The 27,582-nt window shown below is 36.0% G+C and overlaps 1 protein-coding gene and 1 non-coding gene across 2 annotated transcripts; one reads left to right on the forward strand and one right to left on the reverse strand.

Annotated features, from left to right (window-relative positions):
• Positions 1-546: 546 nt before the first annotated feature.
• On the reverse strand, positions 547-1,615 carry LOC149233348 (disease resistance protein Roq1-like). The gene is made up of 2 exons (XM_089382162.1): positions 1,011-1,615; positions 547-817 (listed from the first exon to the last, which is right to left on the reverse strand). Exons 1-2 carry the CDS (start codon positions 1,613-1,615, stop codon positions 547-549), a joined length of 876 nt encoding a protein of 291 aa, XP_089238288.1.
• Positions 1,616-7,428: 5,813 nt separating this feature from the next.
• LOC149233349 (small nucleolar RNA R64/Z200 family) lies at positions 7,429-7,519 on the forward strand. Its single transcript, XR_016248569.1, has one exon. It is a non-coding gene; the product is annotated as a small nucleolar RNA R64/Z200 family (small nucleolar RNA).
• The last annotated feature ends 20,063 nt before the right edge of the window (positions 7,520-27,582 follow it).

The raw sequence follows: 27,582 nt of genomic DNA on the forward strand, positions 1-27,582 counted from the left end.
TTCAGGCCAAAAGTTCAGGCTGAGACATTGAAGGTTGGGGCAAATACCTTCATGAAAGGAAACCTCCAATATCCTTGTCTGGAATAGTTCAAGGTGTCTGAGGGAAAACAAACATTTTTCAATGGAAGTGTCTGTGTTATGCAACATTCTTTGCCCTATCAAACCTATTAATGTTTCAATTTCCCCTTCAACTTTCTTGAATGGAAGTTCCTTTAATGGACATTTCATTACTTATTTTCGTTAATGTGGTAAGTGTTGTACATTTGACTCCATTATTTTCAACTCTCTCAATTGAGTCAACAGTCTAATGGAATCGGGCAATCAATTCTGTAGACAGAAATTCTCTGAACTCCTTAGGTAGCCAATGGAAGGTGGCAACATTTCTAGCAAAGGGGTTCCTAATTTCAGAACACCCAAATTGAATAGTTTTCCAATGGAACTTGGCAATTCTTTTATGTTTGTACCTAACAAATGAATTTCTAAAATTATGAGAGCGTGAACAGATGAGAGATGCCTTCAGAGCTTCTCTTTACCTTCATCAGTGTTTTATATTTTCATGTTCAATTGGGTCAAATCGTCAATAAGTATACTCTGCAAGGAATTTAAAGAATTCCTAGCAGCACTTTCTCTGACATCAGACAAGAAGCAAGATCGATTGTAATATGATATGTTACGGTTGAAGAATTCTTTTGCAAGGGTCGTCTTGCCAACTCCACCAAGACCCACAATTCCCACAACTCTAGCATCATTGCTTTGCTGCTGCAATAGCACTGTATTTTCAAAATCTTTTATTTTTTCATTTAGACCAGTTGGGTATCTGGCCACATTTAGTGGTGTTTTTCTAACCTTTTTCAACACTCGTTGCACGACCTAATCAACCAGCTGCCCCTCATTCATGAATAAAATAGCTTAACAAGTAAGAAAACCCTACAAAAGTGTCATATATCTAATCTATCCAACATGAAATTAAAAAATAAGAATATCAGGAAGAGTTTGAGGTCCTCACTCACCCATTATATGCCTCCAGCTCGAAACCACTTATTTCTGCAACAGCAAAAAGTGCCTTCCTCCATTTTTCAACAGTGTTGTAGTCATATCGTTGCTTTTCTTTATGTGTTTGAGGGTCTAATGTTTTCTTCTCTTCGAGTGTGCGCAGGGCTTGAGCATACACTCCGTTTTCACCCTTCGTCCACCTAAGATCTAAAGGCTTCACACTGTAGAAAACAGGAATAATGGTTGACCTTGACTCCACCATCAGTAGTAGCTCATTCATACACCAATTTGATTCCACATAATTGGGAGAAAATATTGTAATATGTACAGAGGTTGTTCGAATGGCACCTTCTATTTGAAAAGTTAAGCTGTCTCCCTCTTGCAATTTCTCAAAGTCAAGGAAAATTCTCAATCCATGTACAAGAAGGTTATGGTAAAGATGGTTGGCTAAGGTCTTCTTAACATCTGGTCCCGGATGGTTTATAAACATATTTAGTAGCTGCTGGGGATGGCATATGTAGCCAACATATGGTTCCTGATGGTTTATAAACACATCGTAATAGCTGCTAGGGGTGGCAGATGTAGCCATGGAATTTGAAGAGGAAGCAGATGTACATGCCATTACAAATGAAAATATGTTGACACAAAAGGAAAAGGAAAAAAAAGGGAAACTATAAGTTGGGAGCTATGTTCCTGGAGTAGCTTGGGAAGGTGCTCTCCCACAATTTCTCAGTTTAGCTAAGTAGAATTCCTTCTTCTCCCCATTCAGCTTCAAACATTGAGATGCCCTCAACTCCTCCAAATATATCAATGTTTCAAGACCTGGCAGCTCCTCTACTTGATAACACCTGCCGATATTCAGATCTTTAAGTTTTGAAAGACCATAAAGCCCTCCTATTTTCCTCAATGCACATTTTTTTGGTTCTTACTATATAGAAAGAAGTGGGGTACTCTATGGTGGAGGTGGGGGAAGATCCCTGTAAGTTTAATGTATCTGGAGTTAAGACATATGTATATTGGTTGAGAGAACTCTGCTTGCAGTGTGCATGCAGGAAGTATTGTGGTTGGGACTTTAAGTATGAAGTGCTATGATTGCAAAAATTGATGTTCATATGTTGAGGTCTTCTTTCAATTGTTGAGGCATCTCCTCCACTGTTCCCCTACCCCACTGTAGTTTTGAACAAAATTTGGTGTTAAGCTTCCTCAAATATGTAAAACGTTCAATACCTAGAAGTTCTTCTAACTCATCATAGTAGCCACCTTTAAAACTTGAAGTTTTGTCAACTTCACCAACACTTCTATGCTCTTCAGCTTCAAACATTGAGATGCCCTCAACTCCTCCAAAGATATCAATGTTTCAAGACTTGGCAACTACTCTACTTGATAGCAGCTCCTCTACTTGATAACTGTCGCTGATATTCAAATCTTTAAGTTCTGAAAGACCACAAAGCCTTCCTATCTTCCTCAATGCAGTGCAATTGATCAACTCTAACTTTATTAGTGTTGTTGGAAATGCCCCAATGTCCAGCAAATCATGACAAAAGTTCAGGCTAAGACGTTGAAGGTTGGGGCAAATACCTTCATGAAAAGAAACCTCTAATATCCTTGTTTGGAACAGTTCAAGGTGTCTGAGGGAAAACACACATTTTTCAATCAAAGTGTCTGTGTTATGCAACACTCTTTGCCCTCTCAACCCTGTTAATGTTTCAATTTCCCCTTCAACTTTCTTGAATGGAAGTTCCTTTAATGGACATTTCGTTACTTATTTTCGTTAATGTGGTAAGTGTTGTACATTTCACTCCATTATTTTCAACTCTCTCAATTGAGTCAATAGTCTAATGGAATTGGGCAATCAATTCTATAGATAGAAATTATTTGAACTCCTTAGGTAGATGATGGAAGGTGGCAGCATTTCCAGCGAAGGGGTTCCTAATTTTAGAACACCCAAATTGAATAGTTTTCCAATGGAACTTGGCAATTCTTTTATGTCTGTACCTAACAAATGCATTTCTAAAATTATGAGAGCGTGAATAGATGAGAGATGCCTTCAGAGCTTCTCTTTACCTTCATCAGTGTTGTATATTTGCATGTTCAATTGGGTCAAATTGTCAATAAGTATATTCTGCAAGGAATTTAAAGAATTCCTAGCAACACTCTAACATCAGACAAGAAGCGAGATCGATTGTAATATGATCTGTTTCGGTTGAAGAATTCTTTTGCAAGGGTCGTCTTGCTAACTCCACCAAGACCCACAATTCACACAACTCTAGCATCGCTGCTTTGCTGCTGCAATAGCACTATATTTTCAAAATCTTTTATTTTTTCATTTAGACCAGCTGGGTATTTGGCCACATTTAGTGGTGTTTTTCTAACCTTTTTCAACACTCGTTGCACGACCTAATCAACCAGCTGCCCCTCATTCCTGAATAATATAGCATAACAAGTAAGAAAACCCTACAAAAGTGTCATATATCTAATCTATCCAACATGAAATTAAAAACCAAGAAGATCAAGAAGAGTTTGAGGTCCTCACTCACCCATTATATGCCTCTAGCTCCAAACCACTTATTTCTGCAGCATCAAAAAGTGCCTTCCTCCATTTTTCAACAGTGTTGTAGTCATATCGTTGCTTTTCTTGATGTGTTTGAGGGTCCAATGTTTTCTTCTCTTTGAGTGTGCGCAAGGCTTGAGCATACACTCCGTTTTCACCCTTCATCCACCTAAGATCTGAAGCCTTCACACTGTAGAAAACAAGAATAATGGTTGACCCTGACTCCACCATCAGTAGTAGCTCATTCATACACCAATTTGATTCCACATAATTGGGAGAAAATATTGCAATATGTACAGAGGTTGTTTGAATGGCGCCTTCTATTTGAAAAGTTAAGCTGTCTCCCTCCTGCAATTCCTCAAAGTCAAGGAAAATTCTCAATCCATGTACAAGAAGGTGATGGTAGATATGGCTAGCTAAGGTCTTCTTAACATCTGGTCCCAAATGGTTTATAAACATCTCGTAGTAGCTGCTAGGGGTGGCAGATGCAGACAACATCTGGTCCCCGATGGTTTATAAACACATCGTAGTAGTTGATGGGGGTGGCAAATGCAGCCATGGAATTGGAAGAGGAAGCGGATGTACATGCCATTGCAAATGAAAATATGATGACACAGAAGGAAAAGGGAAAAAAAATGAAACTATAAGTTGGGAGCTATGTTCCTAGAGTAGCTAGGGAAGGTGCTCTCCCACAATTTCTCAGTTTAGCTATGCAGAATTCTTGCTTCTCCCCATCTTAAAAGAAAAGAAACGGAGAAAAATGTATAGTCAATTATCATTCACAACATTTCTGCTCTTCCCCATCTTAGAAAGAAAAAATTGTAGAGTCAATTATCATTCAGAACAATAGTATAATTGATGATCATTTCCACATAAAACCATGACGAACTAGCTTCTTGAAGATCCCAAATATTATGATGTTGTACACCCAGTCCTGTAATATTAATCAACACAAAATTCATTATTCATCAATTGACATGAAACTGCAATCTTCGCAATTTCCTAGTAATGTAACCCGTGGTCCCTGACAAGCAGGTGAAAAAAAATAATAGAGTTGAAAAATGTTTAGTTGACTGCCATTTAATAATAAAATCACAGGTTTTATGGTTTTATAGAGCAATTAGTGTGATATAAAGATTACTAATTATTCATTAATAACATAAAATGATCTTGCGAACATAACCGATGGCCTTTCATATAATTTGCAGAGCATTAATGCTGTATAAATTCCATCCATTGGCATGAAAGTGGAATCTCCCCTCTTTCTTGATCTTGCTGACATAAGCCACGACCCTTGATTACCAAATTACTCAATTGACTTGAAACTGGCAGTTTCACATTTTCTTCGTCATGCTAACATAAGTTGTGGCCCCAGCCCTAGCTTATCAAATAATTCAAAGCAATTGATCTTAGAGGATTCCTTCACATTTTCTTCTTTGAGCTAATGTAAGCTATGGCCCCGGATTATCAAATAATTCCAAGAAATTGATCTTAGAGGATTCGTTTAGAACAATCTGGTTTGATTGGATTTTTTTTAGGTAATTTGATTCATATGATTGTTCGGTCAAGTTTTAATTTTTGATCTTTTAATTTAATTGGTTTAGTTTCACATATTTTTATTCTATTTATATTGTGTAATTTAATAAAATTGTGTAACCTCAATTAATAATTTATTTGAATTTTTGAATAAATTTTGAAAATTATTAGGAAAAAAAACACGGCAAAGTACTCTTATATTCAAATTGTGTAATCTCTAGTGATACCTACCATTCATATATATATACACACTCATGTTATATTTAAATTATACTAGCGATTGTCCCAAAAGGTACAAAAAGAGGCCGATAGGAATATTAAATTGGAATTGTTGAATTTTTCTAGAAGAGATGTTGGTTCAAGTATCTCTCTGGTTGTATTCTTTGATCCAAAATACCCAAAAGAACTTAATAAACCCTGAACACGTCAAATATAAATGAGGAGCACAATTCCTAAGAAGAATAATGATAAGTTGTACTATGACTCCTCAGATACTAGGAGAATAACTCCTGATACCCAAAAGATTGCAATATCAAATGATCATAGACAATTGTGCATGTCAATGATCATAATAATATCATATATACTAATTCTCAGCCATTACATTACACCAAATATATACTAATTCTCAGCCATTACTAGTGTAGTTCTAGTTCCAAGACTCCTTAAATTCACTGGAGGGCCATAACAATTACCTCCCTTCTAGGAATGCTTCATTCCGAAAGCATAAGATCCAAATTACTCAAAATCAGTAGCCACACCAATTGGAAAACCACACAAGTATCCAACAAATGCAAAATAGTTGTAGTAAACACAATTTATCCAGCACATAAAAAACGCAATGTCACCTCAGCATTCTTAAAGCATCATTTCATCTGTTGCAGTGTTTATGTGGCAAATGCATACAACATCCATACATTATACTATTAATCTATTCATCTGTGCAACTTACAAAATGACAGTACGATTTCCAAGCATCATAATGGCAATAAAAATACAAACAACTGCAATAATTTAATGGAAAAGCAATGTTAGTGTCTGCAATAAATTAAGCCATGCAATTCTTCTTAACTCAAACGTACAGCTCAAACATATCATTACTGATGTTGTTGCGCCAATCTTCAATATGCTAGCTCCAATAAATGCCACTGATAGGCTGACAAAAGGTCTGCACATCATGACAATCAAATGCAGAAGATTTTTGTTGGAAATGATATCTCTACCATAGTATGGATATTGAACTGTTACTTGGTAAATCAAATCAAGTAAATTAATTATTGGAAATAAATCATTAAATAAACTCAAAAGTATTAATAATATTGTTTATAAAAGTGATAAAATTATAAAAATTATTAAATGGGTCAAGTTCACAAGTAGAATTACACTTTTATAATTCATATTTTAAAATCAGATGTCTTATAAATCACCTCGAGATTTTTTTACAAAATGATTTCACTTTATTTCGCTATCTGACATCAAAGGATGGCAGTAATAGCAAGGGTGCTTTATAAAAAATATTATTTTGATATGAAAACATATTTATCAATTTCTTTATAGAAAAAAAGCACCACCATCAAACATTCCAAAAATTTCATTTTCAATAATTATTTAATAGTAATTTTATTTCCAAAAAATAATTTTAAATATTAAAAAAGGACCCATCTTCGTCAAACATGCCAAGACTCTTATTTTTAATGATAATTTTATAATAAGTCTTATTTTCGAAAAATAATTTTAAATAATTTTATAATAGAATTTCATTTAAAAAAAAAAATTGAAATAAGATATTATAGAGGAAAGAAATGAAATGAAAAGTAAAGGCACTATTTTTTTAATGCCAATTGACGTGGCTAAGACACTGTGGGGGTGAGGTGTTCAATTATGATGACAAGGATAAGAAGAGGAGGTGGTCCGGCGAGATGGTGGGGAAGGTAAGACTCAATCGTCTGGTGTAATGACGAAGATTGAGTTACCCAAAAAAAAGTTGTACACCTAATAAATCACATTATTCAACTAATAAATTATATCGAGACTTCATTTGGTGTCCCATCATCTGACGTGGATGTAGAGTTGTGTGCCATTAGCACATGTGGTTATTCTATATATATATATATGACCTTGGAATATACCAGCTTCAACACGTGGCACAAATGGCATAGTTTCATGGAAATTATGATAAAATTTTGTTCCATGTTGACATACTTGAACTGTTGCCCACACCAAGCAAAAGAGTAGTCATCCATGGTGAAATGTGGATGTAACAAATGCGTAGTAATCTCTTCTACCTGTTAATATTCTCTTACGGCCAATACTATGAGAGCTAGTTTCTCGGATTTTTCGTTGTGGGTTTTTAGCCATGATGAATGTTACAAATATTACACATGTTAGACTTTGGAGATGGACACCATCGATGAGACATATGTTCATTATGAGCAGAATAAGTAAAGTATTGTGGGTTGTTTTATTACCTCGGTCATTGCTTTCATATGTTTTATATTGGATCTCTGTTGTTTGTTGTCATGCATTGATTATTATAGTTAGTGGATTAATTGTCATAGACACATACATATAGATGGGTGGTCGGGCTCCTTATGAGGAGAATGTAAGGCCATTTGATGAAAAGATGAATGCTGGATCGACTACTAGAGCGATTAGTCTTTAAGTGCATTTTGTTGTAATGCCATGAATTGATTTTATATACCGAAGTGGCGAGGCTGAATTGTGATTCTTTTGATTTGTTTTTGCCTTTGATTTGCCATGGTTTGTTTGGTTTGTTTTTTTTTTTTTTTTTTAAATATCTCTTAAAAAATAATATGGTGGACGACGCTTTTGAAAGTTTGTTTTTGGGAAGTTAGATGGGTTGTAATTATAAATAAGTGAATGAATAATAGTGTTCTTTTCACTTAAAAGTTTAGATTTTACACTTGTTTTTATTTTGGGTAATGTTTGGATTCAATACGTGTGGATGATGAATAATGTTTGGATTCAACACTTGTGCCTCATCTCCATTATCTAGGACAAATGATGAGATGAGAAATCTAAATTTGTTCAGATTATTCAATCATTTCTTCCATGTCTTTCGTGTCTCGAAGATGAGCCATATTTACTAGTCACTCAAATAAAACAGTGTGATGGATAAACTATTCATATCACAGAACTCAATTCCTTAAAAACTATTAGGGATTTTTTTCCCTTTCATGATCTGGTAATGTTTCCGTGTTGTTTTTCTATATTACATCTGTAAAAAGGAAGTAACCCTCTGCTGCTAGATTTTCTACAGTTAGTCTGACCTGGACCTAACATGGATCTATTTGTAAATGGTAGGCGTAGGCCTTATTAACAAGGTTTACTGCAATTTGGTCTACACCTTGTGGCCAATCTGGAACTGTAGATTAGAATCTTCGGTGATAGGTTTTAGACATATCAACAATTTTGTTGCGTTTTGCTAGAGGATATTACATGTGATTTTTTGTCATGGACCTATAATTTCCTTAGTCTGGAATGCATGCAATTTTGCAATGTAAGTGGTAAAGAATTTTTTGGGATCCGCAGCCTGTCGATGTAGGTACTGTGAAGAGGAGCGTCTTGCAATCTGCTTTTATGGTGTGGTTCGGCTGCTGATAGGTATTGCTTTTATTTAATTTATATTAAATTAAGATATTAATCATTCATGGACATTACAACTATTATTGCATGCGCCAAATTTCAAACAAAACATTGTCCTAAGGATATCTATGTTAGAAATACGCACCTAGAGGTGGAGAGAGTGGAAAAACATTGTGTCGTTTATGGAGACGAAAACATCGTTCACTTACAGATTTTGTCCCTCTGCAAACAGTATGATTGAAGGCAACATGTTTCCCTTCTTCCATACTTTACCGTGAGGAAGAGGTCTTTGCTTGCATGGCTTTTCAATGATATCTATAGCAATATTTCAAAGTTCAAAGAGCCGCCAGTGGACAATGATATGGTATCAATTGAGGACTGACCGACTTCATGAGAACTACTGCCCGTTTCTACACCGCCTGCACTTTTCCTGTCATGACTGAGAAGACGCTTGCGAAGATGGTGAATGTAAGATATAGTTTCGAGTACAACGCTGATTTTGTCACTCTGAAAATTAGAACGTTCGATATGTTTTATTGGTATAAGAATGTCCAAAAATATTAGGAACCTGTTATGATATGTTGACAGAGTGGTCTTAGTAGTACCCGTAATAGAAATATTGAAGCATCAGCAGTGCGTGAAATTTGGATGAATATGTTTTCCCTGAGGCAGAAAGAAAGAACACACTTTGTGCATCTCCCGACATTTGCAGCTCTTGTGTTTGATTCACAATCCCTGATAATCCAAAAAAATAAGGCGACATCCAAAAGAGGCAAAGAATTTGTCTCTTCGGCAGAAGATAGAATCATGCCGAACCCTTAACTTCTTCTACAACCCTTAACTTCACTTTTGGGAAAGTCCTATTTCTATCGCGTTTCGCAAAAGGAACTGTGATAAGAAATTTACCTTCGTCATCCCGGGTGCGATCAAACTTAAACTACGTTCAGACCTGCGACCACAACTTAATGATATCCTCACGGTTGAACAAGCAAATGTTGGATTTGGACTTCCATTCTAGTTAAAATAGGTGAGATGGCAGCGCCATATCAATTTCATCTTGCTAGCACCACTAAGAACCAATGCAAACTACCTACTTCACACTTGGGGTTTAGAGGATGCGCATGAAAATAGTCGTAGGACTTGGGTTGCCATTGTGAACTTCGTTTTGCGTTGTGTATTGCTCCGATTAATAAGACCATGGAAACAGTTAAAGAGCACTTCGCAAGATCTCGAGCAAATAGCGTTTATCAGCATAACATTTACTTGTAACAACGTAGAACGCAGACGAGGATTCTCCAGCCCTCTGCCAATAACAGAAATTCCCACCATTCCGCTCGTAAATGAAGACCATGATGCTCGTAACTGTAAAATAGACGATCAACATAACATTTACTTGTAACAGCGCACAATGCAGACGAGGATTCTCTAGCTCTCCGCCCATAACAGAAATGCCCACCATTCCGCTCGTAAATGAAGACCATGATGCCCGTAACTGAAGGATCTTGCCCGTAACTGAAGGATGAAGACCATGACGAATATCCGGAAAATGCGTACAGGAAGAGCTATGCCCGCTGAATGTGGACGCCAGGTGTCAGCCTCAGAAACAAAAGGACGACGAAAGTCTCTTTCAAAGGAAGGCCTATCGGCCTAATAATTTTAACAATCAATATTTAAAATATTTGATATTAAGAAAAGTCTTTCTGTAAAATATTTTCTTAATTCATTATAGATCACAGAATTTTCTTAATTTATTATGGATCACAGAGGCCTAAATTTAGAAAATACTTGATATTGGATGACTCGGGGAAGTGGAGAAGACAATGAGAAGCTGCCAATCAAGCACAATGTCTATTAAAGGCTATTTGAATATGGAGAGACTTTGTACATGTCTCATCACTTGGAATACATTTTCTTTGTTTCTTGGCATTCAGATTGTGCTATTTTTGGTGAATCCTGTTTTTAAATTGATTATTTGGACTATTTAAATAGTCAAAATTTAAGGACTAAGTTTCATGAACGAGTTTTCTTTCAAAGTAAAATTCAAAAATCTGAATTTTATATGTTTGTAGTTCATGGGGATTTTCAAATTTCATATTGTTTATATATATCATTTCGCTGTAATGAGATCCTCACTATTCAAATCCTTGCAACTTACATATAGATAGGCTTAACAATATTTCCATGTTGACATGGGTGCTTATTTATGTTTGGGTCAATTCTTCTCGGTTCAGGCTTTTCAATATCTAAATTTATGGTTAGATAGCCCTCCATTGCAGTATGCATAGGCCAACTGCAGATGAACATGGTTGCACCTCGAATTCTCAATGTTCATCATAAATTGTGAAACAAACTTTTGTACAATTCGTCGCATTGATATGGGAAAATCCTATGCCCACTGAAATGTCTCATTAAGGCTTTCTTGCCTTCCATTACAATTTTGCAGAAGCATGACTTATGCTTTCAAGATACACTTCATAATAAAATAATAATAACTAGACTTTGAATTCTTCTATCTACAAATCTATGTCATTGCTTTATGGCGTTCTCTTTGTAACATAAGGTGCAAATGCTAGTATAAACTAATTTAATTTTTTTAAATATATATTTTTAGAATTTGGATTTTTAAATAAGTTTTACGTTTTTTTTTTAATTAAATAATATAACTGAGTTTGATTTTTATTATATATTTTAATTTAAGTTTGCCTTAAATGGGAGAAGGTTTTTTTTTCCTCCCATTTTTTTCAAATTACGAATTTAAGTTTGCCTTAAATTGGAGAGGATTTTTTTCAAATTACGAATTTAAGTTTGCCCTAAATTGGAAAAAGGTTTTTTTTTAATTACAAATTTGAACTGTTCAATTTTTTTAAAAATATGTCTTTAACGAATTTGGATAAAATAATACACGATTTTTTGAAATTTCAAGTGGAATATATAACTGAACAATTTTGAATAAAATAATATACACTAATTTGAATAAAATAATATGACAATACGTTTCCAAATCTAATGACTACACGAGGGATATTTTTCAGAAAGAATTTGAATAAAATTATATCAAGTCAGTCAATGTATTTATGTATTAAAAACTATTTTAAATTACAAAAAAATCACAGTTTCACTGACGACCATTATAAAGTAACTGGATTTTTATAATTTTGATTAAATATATAAGCTCTTTAATTTCTAATTTCCATTTAGAACGAAAAATTACCAAAATTTAACAAAAATGTTAAAAAAACGTGTCCGTTGCAAAATTAAATTTCAATTTTGCTACAGGAAAAATTTAAAATACGATTCCGTAGGGTATTTAAAAAATGTTTGTTGCAAAATTGACTTATCCCCTTGAATGAATATGAAACCCGATTTCCAAAAAATACATACGAAAATCGATTTTTTTATTTAGAAAATAAAAGTAAAGTAAAAACCTTTTTAATTAAAGATAACATTTTTGGAAATTAATCTGATGACGATGATGGTGGTGGTGGTTAACGTCTACTAAGACCAAACATTGGTCTATCAGACCTAAAGAAACAAATTATTTATTTTGATTTAAGATTTTATTCTTATGCTCAAAAAGCTTGGAGAGAAGCCTCCCGAGCTCACTATAATTTTGACATTGTAAAAGGCTAGGAAGGTCAGTGTTGTAACAAAGATTGTGAAACTGAGATCTAATGCAAATTTACAAGCAAATAATAATATTTGAAATTTAATTTCTTTCTTAATTTAGCAAAATAAATAGAAATTTAAAATTACAAATTTGTTAACTATTATAAATTCTAAGATAAATATATAATATAAATATGGTTGACTATGGTTAATTTCATTTGAGACAATCATTGTCACAATATGACGTTGGACCATGGTTGACCATGATTGATTTTCATATCGAGACAATATTTGTCACAATACGACGTTGGACCATGGTTGATTTTCATAATTAGAGAATATTTGTCACAATGCGATGTTGGACCATGATTGACCATGGTTGACTATCGTTAATCATGATTGATCATGGCTCACCATGATTGATATTATAAACCTAAGGGAATAATAAACCCAAGGGATTAATACTGAACACCAAAGGGATTATAAACCCAAGGGAATAATATTAAACCTAAGGTATATAAAACCTAAGATAAATATTATAAACTCTTAAATAAACATGGTTGACCATGGTTGATTTTCATATTGAGACAATCTTTGTCAAAATGCAAAGTTGTACAATGGCTGACCATGATTGATTTTATAAAACATGATTGACCATGATTGTCCAAGGTCGACCATGATTCATATTATAAACCAATGGGAATAATAAACCCAAGGGATTAAAACTAAAATCCCAAGGGAATAATATTAAACCCAAGGAATATGAACTCTTTAATTAATAAACTATAAACCAAAGGGAATAATAAACCCAAGGGATTAATACTAAAACCTTAAGGGATTATGAACTCAACGTAATAATATTAACCCAACGGACTAATATTATAAACCCAAGGTATATAAACCCTAAGATAAATATTATAAACCCTAAAATAAACATTTTGACCATGGTTGATTTTCATATTGAGACAATCCTTGTCACAATGCAATGTTAGACCATGGTTGTCCATGCTCGACCATAATTCATTTTCATATTGAAACATTCTTTGTCACAAGGTGATGTTGTACCATGGTTGACTTTCATATTAAGACAATCTTTATGTTGGACCATGGTTGCCCATGATTGATTTTATAAAACATAATTGCCCATGGTTGATTTTCATAATTAGACAATCTTTGTCACAATGTAACATTGGACCATGCTCGACCATGGTTGAACCCTTAAATTAAAAAACCCAAGGGATTGATATTATAAGCCCATGGGATTAAGATTCTAAACCCAAGGGATTAATACTAAAACCCTAAGGGATTATGAACCCAAGGGAATAACATTAAACCCAAGGGATTAATAGTATAAACCCAAGATATATAAACATTAAGATAAATATTATAACGCTAAAATAAGCATGGTCGACCATGGTTGGTTTTCATATTGAGACAATCCTTATCATAATGTGATGTTGCACCATGGTTGACCATGTTTGACTATGATTGATTTTCATACCGAGACAATATTTGTCACAATGCGACATTGGACCGTGGTTGACCACGATTTGTTTTATAAAATATGGTTGACCATGATTGACCATGATTTGTTTTATAAAATATGGTTGACCAAGATTGTCCATGGTGACCTAAGGGAATAATAAACCCAAGGGATTAACACTAAAAACCCAAGGGATTATAAATCCAAGAGAATAATATTAAACCTAGGGAATATGAACCCTTATATTAATAAACCCAAGGGATTGATGTTATAAACCCAAAGGATTAATACTAAAACCCCAAGGGATTATGAAACAAACGAAAAAATATTAAACCCAAAGGATTAATATTATAAACCCAAGGTATATAAACCCTAAGATAAATATTATAAACTCTAAAATAAACATGGTTGACTGTAATTGACCATGGTTGATTTTCATATTGACATAATCCTTGTCATTTTGCGACGTTGGACCATGGTTATCCATGCTTGACAATGATTCCTTTTCATATGGAAACAATCTTTGTCACAATGCAACGTTGGACCATGGTTGATTTTCATATTGAGACAATCTTTCTCACAGTGCGACATTGGACCATGGTTGACCATCATTGAAAAACATGGTTGACCATGATTTATATTATAAGCTCAAGGGAATAATATACCCATGGGATTAACACTAAAAACCCAAGGGAATAATATTGAAACCAAGGGAATAATATAAATCCAAGGTATATAAACCCTAAGATAGATATTATAAACCCTTAAATAAACATGGTTGACTATCGTTGACCATGGTTGATTTTCATAATGTTGTGACATTGGACCATGCTCGACCATGGTTGAACCCTTAGATCAATAAACCCAAGGGATTGATATTATAAAACTGATGGATTAATAATTAAACCCCAAGCGAATAATATTGAACCCAGGGGACTAATATTATAAACCCAAGGTATATAAACTCTAAGATAAATATTACAAACACTAAAATAAACATGGTTGATTTTCATATTGAAAAAATCCTTGTCACAATGCAACATTGGACCATGGTTAACCATGGTTGATCATGGTTGATTTTCATATCGACATAATTTTTGTAACAATGTGTCATTTCACGAGGTTGACTATCATTGATTTTATAAAATATGGTTGATCATGTTTTCCATGGTTTCCTATGATTGACCATGATTGATATTATAAACCTAAGAGAATAATAAATCTTAAGGGATTAATATTAAAAACCCAGGGATTATAAACTCAATGTGTATAAACCTAAGATTAATATTATAAACCCTTAGATAAACATGGTTGACCATGCATGACCATGGTTGATTTTCATTTTATCCCTTAGGTTTAATAATTATCTTTTATGTTTAATACTATTATTTACAGATTCATATACACGTCAATATAAAAATCTATAAATTATATGAGCTACAGTTGAATGTGCAAAAACCCTATAGAATGAGCACTATTTTATAGTTTCTTATACATTAAAATTTGAAAAATGAACAATATGCATATTTCCATTACTATATAATTATATTAACTATACATATATAAACAGTCAAATTAGAAAATAAAACCCTTCCCTCATACCCTCAACTGTTGTTGAAACAAAACCCTCTCTGCAAAGGGAAAAATAAGAACTATGACACAAATTTAGTCTCACCAATAGCCTACAAATAGTTCCCAGAGTTGACCTAAATATTGAAAACCTACAACAAGCATGTTTGATGATAAAATATTAGTTAAAAATAGTTAATAATATTAAACATTAAAAATATATTAATTATCTATTAAGTAAGTAATATTATATTGTAAATTTATTTTTAATAAATTAATGTTTAAATAAAACTACTTACATATCAGTATTGGTTTAATATTTCAATTCACCAAAATGTTATATATAACAATAAATTAAATTAAATTATTATATATAATATTTATTTATTTAAAACTAATTATATATAAATAGAGTATTATTTAATATTTATTTATTTAAAATTAATTATATATAAATAAAATAAAATAAATAATATTATTTTGCTTAGATATTTACTATAACTCATTTTAGCTTTACTTCACATTATACAAATGATTATTTTTTAATAAATTATTGTTTTAATTAAACTACTTATATATCAATATTTTAATTAAACTATTATATAAAATTCCACTAACGAAGAAGAAATATTAATACTTTAGTTTTATTAAGAAAAATAGAATTCATTTAAGGCTTGAATGTCGATAAATTTTATCTAGTATATCTTACATACTAATAAATTTCTCTTAGTAGAGAAATTATTGTTAGAACATTAATCACGCCTGACCGTATGACGGTGATAATCGGCGTAGTCATCAGTGTTAGTCGGCGTAGAGCGGCTATAGTCGGCATGTTAGTCAGCATAGAGCGGCTATAGTCGGCAGATTTAGGTAGATAATAAATAGCAGTAAGTGAATAGTTGTAGTGAATTTTGTATAAATATATGTGTATTGCAATGTAATGAATAAGCTCATTCCATGAGTCTTCAAGTTTCTGATATGGTATCAGAGCCGAGGGTTTCGGCTTAGTGTGTGTTGGAGTTGTGGTAGCTCTGGTGTGTGTTGTGAAGTCTCTGTGTTGAGCGCAAGTCGAAGCGCTGTTGTTGACAGTGGAGTGTTGTTTGAAGCCAAAGTTTGGTAGGTGTTGTGTTTTGTGGTGAACCCGACCTGAAGGCTCGGTAGTGTGAATGCCAAGTGGAGAGCGATATTGTTCCGTATGAGCGTCGGAGAAGTGCACCAGTTTGTGCGCACCGTGCTTTCTGTATTCTGAGAAAAAGTTGTTTCTCAAGACCTGTTGCTATTCTATTTACCGAGCTGCCTTAGAGAAAGCCAGCCAGAGTGCAAGCGTGATCTCGTACTGCTGTTGTTAAGCCCTGTGTAGAGGATTTTGTGCAAGATTCTAGATCATGTAGTGAGCGTGGAGGAGCAGAGGGGCTGCCTAGAGAAGCGGCCAGCGTATAGTAGCGTTACTTTGTCTGGCACCTGCTGTGTTGACGTTGGCCCTGGTTAATAGGTCGTTGGAGAGCCGATCTATCACACTTCTGCCTGGAGGCGTCTACGTATGTGTGTTGAGCTTTGTTGAGGCATAGAGCTGAAGGTCTGTGGCTAGCCTTGATGTGCGTCTGCCAGGGTGTCAATCACCGTATTTGAAGACCATGTCGAATCTTGTGTGTTGAGGAGGCGTTGAGTCCTGTGTTGCTGGGCTGTTGTGAAGGGTTGTTGGAGTCTTTCCTGGCAGAAGGAGGCGTAAACCTGAGCCCAACTGAAAAGTTTAAAGGCCAACGCGCCAACGCCTAAGTGAAGTGTGTGATGTCCACTGGTTGTGAGTGGTTGCTGACAGTAAGCAAGCCGTGTAGCGCGAGAAGTATTATGTAACCCGACGTGGAGTTGCCTGGAGTAGTGCTGAATCTGCGTGGCTTGTCGAGGCCCATGGTGGAATGTCTATTGCGGTGTAGGTTACAAATTGAAGACCAGTAAATACCTGGAGAAGCCGCTGCCGGTTGTGATGTGAAGTGAGGCGTGAAAGCCTAGGAGTTTTCATTTGAACTGTTGTAGCGCAGAGGAGCAAAGTTTGTAGTGGCTATTGTTTGATGAAGCTCTCAAAACTCGGGCAACGAAAGTGTGGTGTGCATCCGGGGAAGTGAGAGGCAGAGCCGAGAGGTGCTATTCCAAGAGTGGTGCTATTCTGAAGTCAAAGCTCGCCAGAGTTTAAGGAAAATTTAAGCCTAGTTGATATGTCTATCTTTTTAGACTTTTTTGACAATGATCCTTTCTATGATCATTTTCTCAGGAACCCATTTGGGTTTGGCAGTGTTTTTGAGTTCATTGACAAACAGTGTCATGATCATGTTGTTGAAGAAATCACTCATGTTGTTGAGGATCATGTTGTTGAAGAAAGCACTCAGAGTAAAACTTGCTTCTCTCATAACCCAATTGTTAGAAGTTTTATTGGATCTGCTTTCAAGATGACTGCAATTGTGGAGGATACTACCATGGATGTTGTTTTGAGGCCACTCATGTTCGAGGATGAGTGCATTTTGGTGGCTCCTCATGGAAAGTGGGGAGAACATGAATTAGATTACCTTGTTTGGGATCTTGCATTGCATCCCAATCCAGAAGAGGTTGTTGACGATAAGTACGTAAGCAAGGAGCAAAGGAATTTCATAAGGAAACCTAGAAAGGTGAAGATGAAAATGCACTAGCAAAGGAAAAGGAACAAGCATGGACCCTTTAATAAGAAGGCAAAAATGAAATGTTTTGTTGTAAGCCTAGCTGAGACTTAGACCAGCAGGCAAGTTAAATTTTAGGTCGTCGTGATTAAGGGGAGGTGTTAGAACATTAATCACGCCTGACCGTATGACGGTGATAGTCGGCGTAGTCATCAGTGTTAGTCGACGTAGAGCGGCTATAGTCGACGTGTTAGTCGGCATAGAGTGGCTATAGTCAACGGATTTAGGTAGATAATAAATAACAGTAAGTGAATAGCTGTAGTGAATTTTGTATAAATATGTGTATTGCAATGTAATGAATAAGCTCATTCCATGAGTCTTCAAGTTTCTGATAATTATTAATTAAACTATCCTGGAATATCAATAAATTTTATTTCATTTAAAAATTAACAAACCTCAAAATATATTACTAAATTTATTCATTAATTTGGATAAATCTTCTTATTAAATAAACCATACCTAATGAAATGCCTCACTTTAGGGTCCCTTTCACCCAAGAGTCCCCTTCCATTCCCAAATTTCAGCGAGATTATTCAGTAGATTTCTTCAGAACTTAAATCATAAAACATCCCTTAAACATAGCAAGGATCGAATAAACCTTAAATTATTTGGAAGCTACATGACATAAGTATGCATTTAATAAAATAAATAAAGATGCATAAAAATAACAGGCGTATGCATTTGATAAAATAAATAAGGATGCATCAAAATAAACATAGCAAAGATCGAACAAGCCTTCTATTATTTCGAAGCTGCATAACACACTTATGCATTGAATAAAATAAATAACCGCAAGGAGGCATCAAAGTATTAAACGCTAATACTTCAAATTTTGGCATTGCAAATACCATGAATATTGAAGTGCCATATGAAATTAACCATAGATTTGGATTTAATCCATCATTTACTGTCTTCTAAATAATGCTTTTATCATCGGCCATTGTATTTTCGTGGTAAGATTACTATTGAAGCCAACATTCATCTTAAGGATTTCATCCTCTTTTTGTTTGTTGCAGAAAATATTTTTAATTAATCCTAGTCTTCTACTAAATGGAAATTAAATTTTAATAGTTGATCTTGACATGGAGAAAAAAAACTCTGATAGCTATTCTATTTGTACATCAACTATGACGAAGAAAACAACCCACAGTCTGCAACTCAATAAAGCATAATAGGGATTCGAAATGCCCAATAAATCCAACAAAATAAGTACATGCGGGACAAAGTTTAGCTTTGAAACTTCACTATCATAATTGTTAATTACAAATTAATTGAGCACAAAACTTTTCAGATATTTATCTGAATGGACAGTTTAGTTAAAAATAATGGAGAAAATGGTTATATGGTTGTAACGCATCTCCCTAGTTTAAGATTAGTTCCTAGAGTTTAGGAGGTTGTTCACAACTAACTAATTTTCAGTGATGTATTTAATATTGTAATATTCATTTGATGGAATATAGAGTGAATGAGAGTGAGAGTCTCCTCTTTGTGTTGAGTGCAGTCTCCCAGGTGTCATACACACCTGTGAGCTGCAACTCCTTCATTTAATTCAAAGTGTGATTTTTATCTTGGTATCAGAGCTTAGAGTAGAGATAGCCTCATTTTTTTTCTTACGGATGTATCATTAGTTACATTTCTGTAGTGGTAGGAGTGCATGTAAATGTATCTGTGTGATCAGGTGGAACTGCAGTGACACCTGGAGCGAAGGATCTCAGATGACTGATCATCTCTGAGTCGAAGAAAGGGTTAGAGCATATTTTTTTTAGAAGGAGCAGCAGATTGGCGCGGATTTTTTGAAGATAATCGCGCCAATCCAGAACAAAACAGAAAGGCGCGATTTTTTAAAGAATAGAAGCGCCCATTGGCACGGGTTTGGGGCTGTTAAGAGCGCCAACGAAGTTATAACTGAATTGGTGCGGATCCGTGGCTGTTAAGCACGCCAATTTCCGTGGACACCGCGAATTTTTCTTTTCTGCAATTGGTGCGAATTTGTAGCTGTTTAGAGCGCCATAGAGCCAACCTCTTTCTCTCTGGAAATCTGCAATTTTTTGTTGCAGATCGGAGTTGCCCGGTGGTGGCACGTGGAGATTTCTGCTTGGTGGTAGCAGATTTGATTTGCCCGGTGGTGGCGAATTGAGGTTCCTTGATCCGCTCGGATCAGACCTGCCCGGTGGTGGCGAATTGGGGTTTCGTGATCCGCTCAGAGGTAGCAGATCAGACCTGCCCAGTGGTGGCGAATAAGAGCTCTATGATCTTCTCAGTGGAAGCAGATCGGTTTTTTGCCCGGTGGTGGCGCAGTGCAGCTCCTTGATCTATTCAGTGGAAGCAGATCGCCTTTGCCCGATGGTGGCGTGTTGGAGCTTGCTTGTTGATCTGTTCAGTGGTAGCAGATCGGTTTTGCCCGGTGGTGGCACAGTGAAGCCCCTGATCTGTTCGGTGGCAGCAGATCGGACTTGCCTGGTGGTGGCACAGTAAAGTTCCTGATATGTTCGGTGGTGGCAGATCGGACTTGCCCAGTGGTGGCCGATTGAAGAGTTCAGTTGGGCGAAAATGAACAACAGTATAGAATCATACCTCCACGAGTCTGGCAAACTCGATGGAACGAATTTCTCCAACTGGAAATTCAAAATGCAAACTTTGCTGAAGAGTGTAAATGCATGGGCAATCGTTGAGGAAAATGAGTCGAGATCTGGAACAGTGACCCAAGAACAAGACTGGGATAAAAGAGAAACAAAAGCAAAAGTTATACTGAAGATGTCCGTTAAGGACAATATTATCCCACATATCAGAGATTCCAAGTCGGCCGCTGATATATGGACAACGATCAAGAACCTGTACGAGACTTAGAATACAAATCGTGTTTTGGCACTCAAGGGAAAGTTGTTTGCATTAAAGATGGACGGGAATGAGTCCGTTGGTGGATTCATGGCCAGAGTCAAGAATCTGAGAGACAAACTGGGAGCTATTGGAGAAAAGGTGTCCGACTCAGATCTAGTTACACTCACATTGAACAGAATGACTGATGAATACCAGACATTCATCACAGGACTGTCAGCGAGGGAGAAATCCCCTTCATTTGATGATCTGACAGCGATTCTGCTCCAGAAGGAGGAGCGACGACAGAATCTGAAAACTCAGAGAAATGACCTAGCTCTGATCGCGAAGAGGTGATAGTACAGAGGAAACCAACACCAGCACCAACATCAGCACTAGCAACCGCAACAGCAGCAGCAGCAGAAGGGGGCCAACTCTTTTCAAAAGAGACCATTCAGAGGTATGACTGATAATTATGTTAAGAGATGTTTTTATTGTGGTAAACCTGGTCATCAGATTAAAGAATGCTATAAGAGGTAGGCGGATGAAAGAAAAGGCAAACAGAGGAAACATCAGGGTTGTTTTGCTGGAAAAGAGGAGGACCAAAGCCATGATCTTCGACTATTCACAGTTGATTGTGCTCTTTCAGCATCAAAGGGAGATGAGGACGACATATGGTATGTCGACTCTGGTGCGTCCTCACATATGACTGGTAAGAAGGACTGTTTTGAATTTCTTGAATAATCTGCATGTGGATCAAAAATTTATCTAGGAGATGACAGTGGGTATGAGATCAAAGGATATGGAGACATTCCTGTGAAGCTACCTAGTGGCAACATTAAACATCTTAAAAATGTATTATATGTTCCAGGAATTAAGAAAAACTTGATCTCTGTCTCAATGATTACAGACCAGGACATGCAGGTGCAATTCTTTAAGAATGGTTGTGTCATTAAGGATAGCCAGATGGAAACAATTGCAATAGGAGTGCGCGTGGGGAATTTGTACAGATGGATGCAAAGAGTATGCCACGACAAGCAATGGTTGCAGCAGGATCAACAGTCGAAAATCTCTGGCATCAGAGGTTTGGACATCTCAATTTTCAAGACCTCATCTTACTTCAGAAGAAAGGTATGGTCGAAGGACTCCCTGTTTTTCATAATGTCAAGCTGGAATGTGATGGATGTGCATTAGGGAAAATGCATAGAGAAAAGTTCCCTTTGCATGTAAACAGAAAGGAAAGAGACATCCTAGAACTAGTGCATACAGATATTTGTGGACCTATGCAAACTAGGTTACTAGGAGGTGCATATTATTTTCCGTCGTTTACAGATGACTGCACTAGGTTTTCATGGGTGTATTTTTTAAGTAAAAAGAGTCGAGCCTTTCGGTACTTTAAAGAGTTTAAATCTATGATAGAGAACCAAACAGGAAAAAGGATAAAGATTCTCCATTGGGACCAAGGGGGAGAATACAGGTTAGGAGAGTTCATGAACTTCTGCAAGCAACATGGGATTATGCAGCAATTTACAGTGCCACACACTCCATAGCAGAATGGAGTAGCAGAACGCAAGAACAGAACTCTTGTGGAGTGCGCGAGAAGTATGCCTCAAGGAAAAGGTATATCAAATGGTCTTTGGGCAGAAGCCATTAATACCGTTGTTTATTTAAAGAATAGGAGTCCTACTAAATGTCTAGGCTTCAAAACCCCCTTTGAAGCATTGTTTGGACTCAAACTAGCAGTTAGTCATCTAAGAATATTTGGATCTAAAGCTTATGCTCATATATCAAAAGCAGAGAGAAAGAAGTTAGACCCCAAAGCCTTGAAATGTATATTTGTAGGATATGGCACAGAGTATAAGGCATACAAGTTATATAATCCTGTGACGCATAAAGTTTTTGCAAGCAAAGACGTTATTTTTCATGAACATACTGAAGATGGAAAGGAAGACTCTAACAGTGACAGCCACATTCTATTGCTGATAAAGATGAACAGTGACGAAGATAAAGAGTCGGAGCAGGAGCAGAAACAGGAAGAAGTAGCAGCAGATAGTGTAATAAGTGATGATGCAGGCCCGGAAAGTGTTGAAACAGATAGAGTTGAGGTAAGTCCTCTACCTAGAAGATCAGGTAGGAAGACTAGACTACCTGAAAGATTGAAAGGCTATGCTTTAATGTCCAAAATTTTAAACATTGTAGAACCTTCAAACTATGAAGAAGCAAGTAAATCAGATGAATGGAGGGTTGCAATGCATGAGGAAATTGAATCAATATATAGAAATAATACTTGGGATTTAGTTGAGTTGCCTGAAGGAAAAACCCCTATAGGTTGTAAGTGGCTGTATAAACCTAAGATAAATGCAAATGGGAGTGTAGAAAAATTCAAAGCTAGACTGGTAGCAAAGGGTTATTCACAGCAAGAAGGCATAGATTTCGATGACACCTTTGCCCCTGTAGCTAAACTAAATACAATTAGAATGCTAATCTCTTTAGCAACAAAACATAAATGGAAGCTACACCAGCTAGATGTTAAGTCTGCATTTCTGAATGGAGAATTAAAGGAAGAAATTTATTTAGTACAACCTCCTGGTTTTGTGAAAAAGGGGCAGGAGCATTTAGTGTGTAAATTGCATAAGGCACTTTATGGTTTGAAACAAGCACCGAGGTCATGGTATGAGAAAATTTATTCATTTTTTACACAACATGGTTTTCGTAGGAGCCTCAACAACCCAAACCTGTATACCAAGATAAATAAACAGAGACAAATCAGTTTGATTTCTTTGTACGTGGATGACATGATCATAACAGGAAATGTAAATAATTTGATCAAAGAAATCAAGCAGCAAATGTCACAGGTATTTGAAATGAAAGACCTTGGAGATTTTCATTATTGCCTAGGTTTGGAGGTGTGGAAAGATTCTGGTCAAACTTTTCTAACTCAAGGAAAGTATGTCAGAACCCTGTTGGAAAGATTCAGAATGGAACAATGTAAAACAGCAGCAACACCATTGCAGCAAAATCTCAAGTTAAGCAGTGATGATGGCACAAAAAAAGTGGATGCCACTTTGTATAGACAGCTAGTGGGAAGTTTGATATATCTCACGACAAGTAGACCTGATCTGGCATATTCTGTTAGTGTGCTGAGCCAGTTTATGTCCAAACCACTTGAAAGTCACTGGATTGCAGCAAAATGTGTGTTGAGGTACCTTAGTGGTACTTGTAATTATGGGATTTTATACACTGACATTTCTGATGTTACTTTAGCAGGTTATTCAGATTTTGATTGGGCAGGTGACCTGGATAATCGTAGATCCATCACAGCTTATGCATTTAGTATTGGATCCGGGGTTATTTCGTGGAGTAGCAAAAAGCAAAGTACTGTAGCATTATCATCATGTGAAGCTGAGTACCAAGCGTTGTGTGCACCAACATGCGAAGCCATCTGGTTGAGGAGATTGCTTAGCGATGCAGGCGAATGGCAGAAAGAAGCAACCAACATCAAAACTGACAACCAGAGCACAATAAAGCTTGCATACAATCCAGTTTTCCATAAAAATACTAAACATATTGACACTCAGTTTCATTTTGTTCGAGAAAAGATACAGTCAAAAGAAATATGTGTGGAGTATTGTCACACTTGTGATAATTTAGCTGATATTTTTACTAAGCCTCTAGGGCGAGTAAAGTTTAATTATTTAGAGGGATGTTAGGAGTGCAGAATTACCCTTTCTCCATTAAGGGGAGGAGTTAAAAATAATGGAGAAATGGTTATATGGTTGTAACACATCTCCTTAGTTTAGGATTAGTTCCTAGAGTTTATGAGGTTGTTCACAACTACCTAATTTTCAATGATGTATTTAATATTGTAATATTCATTTGATGGAATGTAGAGTGAACGAGAGTGAGAGTCTCCTCTTTGTGTTGAGTGCAGTCTCCCAGGTGCCGTACAGACCTGTGAGCTGCAACTCCTTCATTTAATTCAAAGTGTGATTTTTATCTAGTTTACCCCAACACAAATATTTGCAACAAGTTCTGAAACATCATTATTTGAATCATACTTTGATGCTAATCATAATAAATACCATCAAATAATTTCCAAGTCTGCCCAATGACTTAGAAGGTCCATAGATACGATAATTAAACTCACACCGAATTTATTTATATCAATAACAAAATATCTTTGCAATTGGCAAGTTAACAACAGAATGCGTGGAAATTCTGCGAATCCGCATCTTTGAATCTATAACACACTGAAATAAAACTTACAGTTTCGCGATGGAATTACATAACTGAGAACTCAAATTAATCCAAAATTTTGATTAGGTTTAGTAAAATATTCATTCTCTAATTCTAAAAACGAAGGGAAAAAGGAATTCATTAGATGATTTATATGCATTGAATTCACCTGCTTCTTCCACTCCAGGGCCCTTATCGATCCTTGCATGTTCAAAAGAAATACAAGCTGTTCAAAATTCAACGAGCTGCCCATATGGACGCAACTTACTGTTTTTCCTCTGTGATTTTCAAAATGAGATGAACGCAAAAATGGTTTTTTGAGGTTATACACATCTCTCAGGTGCATCAATTTCCACGGAGATAATCACTTCCGCTGCTATTTTACAGCCAAATAAGATTCATTCATTCAATAACGAAAACATGGGAAATTGCCCCACAAAGAGATTGGGCCCTGATTGTAGTGGTTTTATTGTATTGGTGGAATCATCCATCGACTGAGAGTGGTATTGCGATTCTCATATTACCAATAGAACCAGGGATTATTTCCATGAGATTATTGTACACAAGATCGTGATTTCTCCTATTTTAGAAGGAATTTCACCGACAAACTAATTTTAGACCAAGTAAAGCCATTCCATCCTCTGGAGCTTCTTGAACCTAGAAGGAATTTTGCCTGTCAGCTCGTTTCCTCCGAGTTTCGAGTACACCAAGCTTGTCATATCAGAAATCTGAGGCGGACTAGTTCCCTCTATACAATTCCCGGCGAAATCAAGATATTGAGCCTTGGGTACAGCCCAATATCAGAGGGAACAACACCAGATATCATATTATTGTACACATCCAAAACCTCCAACATTTTCAGACTCGACAGGCCGAACAGGTATTGCCCCAGAAAACTTGTTGCCACGCAGAATGAGTTTCCTCAGACTCGAGCAATTTAATGACTTGACTCGAATCGAGCCCGAGAAATTGTTGCTAGACGAATTTAGAACACGAAGAGACTGCAGGGTTGCAATGGCCGGAGATAAGGTTCTAGATAAATTCTTGCCATGCGCCCAAGAGACCGTGCGGTTTGCATTTGCTTCACCACATATTCCAAACGACCGCAACGACGTTCCAATTTATTTATTAAATCCTTTCAATTTATTTTATAACGACCACCATGCGCAAATCATAACCCTCCATTGCCCTCTCATAAGAAGCATATTCCTGTGAAAGTTAATCGTATCCATTAATTTAAATAAAAATTAAAAATCAACAACAATTAAACTTCAAATAAAATAAGGGTTACATAGTAGTTAGTGTTTATATATAATTAAATTAAAGTAAAAATATTAAATTCAAGTTAGTGTTAAGGTTTAAAATTTGGTCAATTTAGATTTCACTCATTGGAAAATTGAGGTATTTGGTTATTTGTATTTCAACATTATCACCATGGAAAATCTAATCTTGCTCAATAACAATAATAATAGATTTTTAATTGGTTGATCATATCTGCATGTTAGAAAGTTGGATTTGCATATATAAACAAATTGATTAAAAAACCATTGATTTTTTCTAAAAGAGACACTGCAATCTCTAGAAAAAAGAAGAAGAAGAAGAAGAAGAGAGATTGCACCCCATTCAATAGAGATTAAGGTTTTAGCATAGGATATATCTCTTGTTTTCTAATTGGTTGTTTTTTTATTATTATGAGTGACAATCTTATCATATTGTATAATTGGAATTTTCTTATTGTTTCAATATGTTTTAAATTTATTATTATAAGTGACAATCTTATCATTTTGTATAATTGGAATTTTCTATAATATTTTTTTTTATGATAAAAAAATGTTGTGAAAACTTAGCAATGATAGAAGCACTGCGCAGCACTGGAGCGAACGGGCGTTTGAGCCACTGGTGAGTTTCCCGTCTTTGCCCCTATAGCGTGCCCCCGACAACCTCTTGCTGTTGAGGCCTCCTTTCCTGCCAGACTCCTGTACGCGGCCTACCCTATCTCTTATTTCGCTGATTACAGACATCATGGAAGCCGAGGAGGGTCTCCCTCCACTCCCCCCCTGAGATCGAAGCCTCTAAAAGACTAGTAGCCTCCAGTGGAAAAAGGAAACTGAACAAGAATCAACAGAAGTTCGTCAAGAAACTATACTCCATCCCCACTGTAGAATTGCCAGCAGACCAACCGTGCAGGACTGCGTTGAATCTAGCAGAAAGAGGACTCATCGACCAATTTATGGGTCTTTGGCCCTCTCCGAAAGCTAATGAAGGATGGGTCCAGCGAAACCGGAGGCCTCTCGTCTCTGAAGGTATTCAAAATCATCTAGTAGGCAGAGGTTATTATGCCTTTGTATTCGAATCGGCAGAAGATCGAGACCTCATCTTCAGAAACGGTCCTTATTTCATGGGCCCCCAAGGGCTTTACCTAAATAAGTGGACTCTGGACATTGATACTATTCAGGACACCCCCTCTGCCGTTCCAGCCT

Source organism: Pinus tabuliformis, chromosome J, assembly GCF_031772625.1.
Source record: "Pinus tabuliformis cultivar Carrire ecotype Pingquan chromosome J, CPIR1, whole genome shotgun sequence".
Lineage (NCBI taxonomy): Eukaryota > Viridiplantae > Streptophyta > Pinopsida > Pinales > Pinaceae > Pinus > Pinus tabuliformis.

Coding starts and splice junctions, on each gene's coding strand:
- LOC149233348 (XM_089382162.1), bottom strand. CDS start 1,615: ATGGCATGTACATCTGCTTCCTCTTCAAATTCCATGGCTACATCTGCC. Junction 818..1,010: donor GAGCTGGAGGCATATAATGG/GTGAGTGAGGAC, acceptor AAATGTGGCCAG/ATACCCAACTGGTCTAAATG.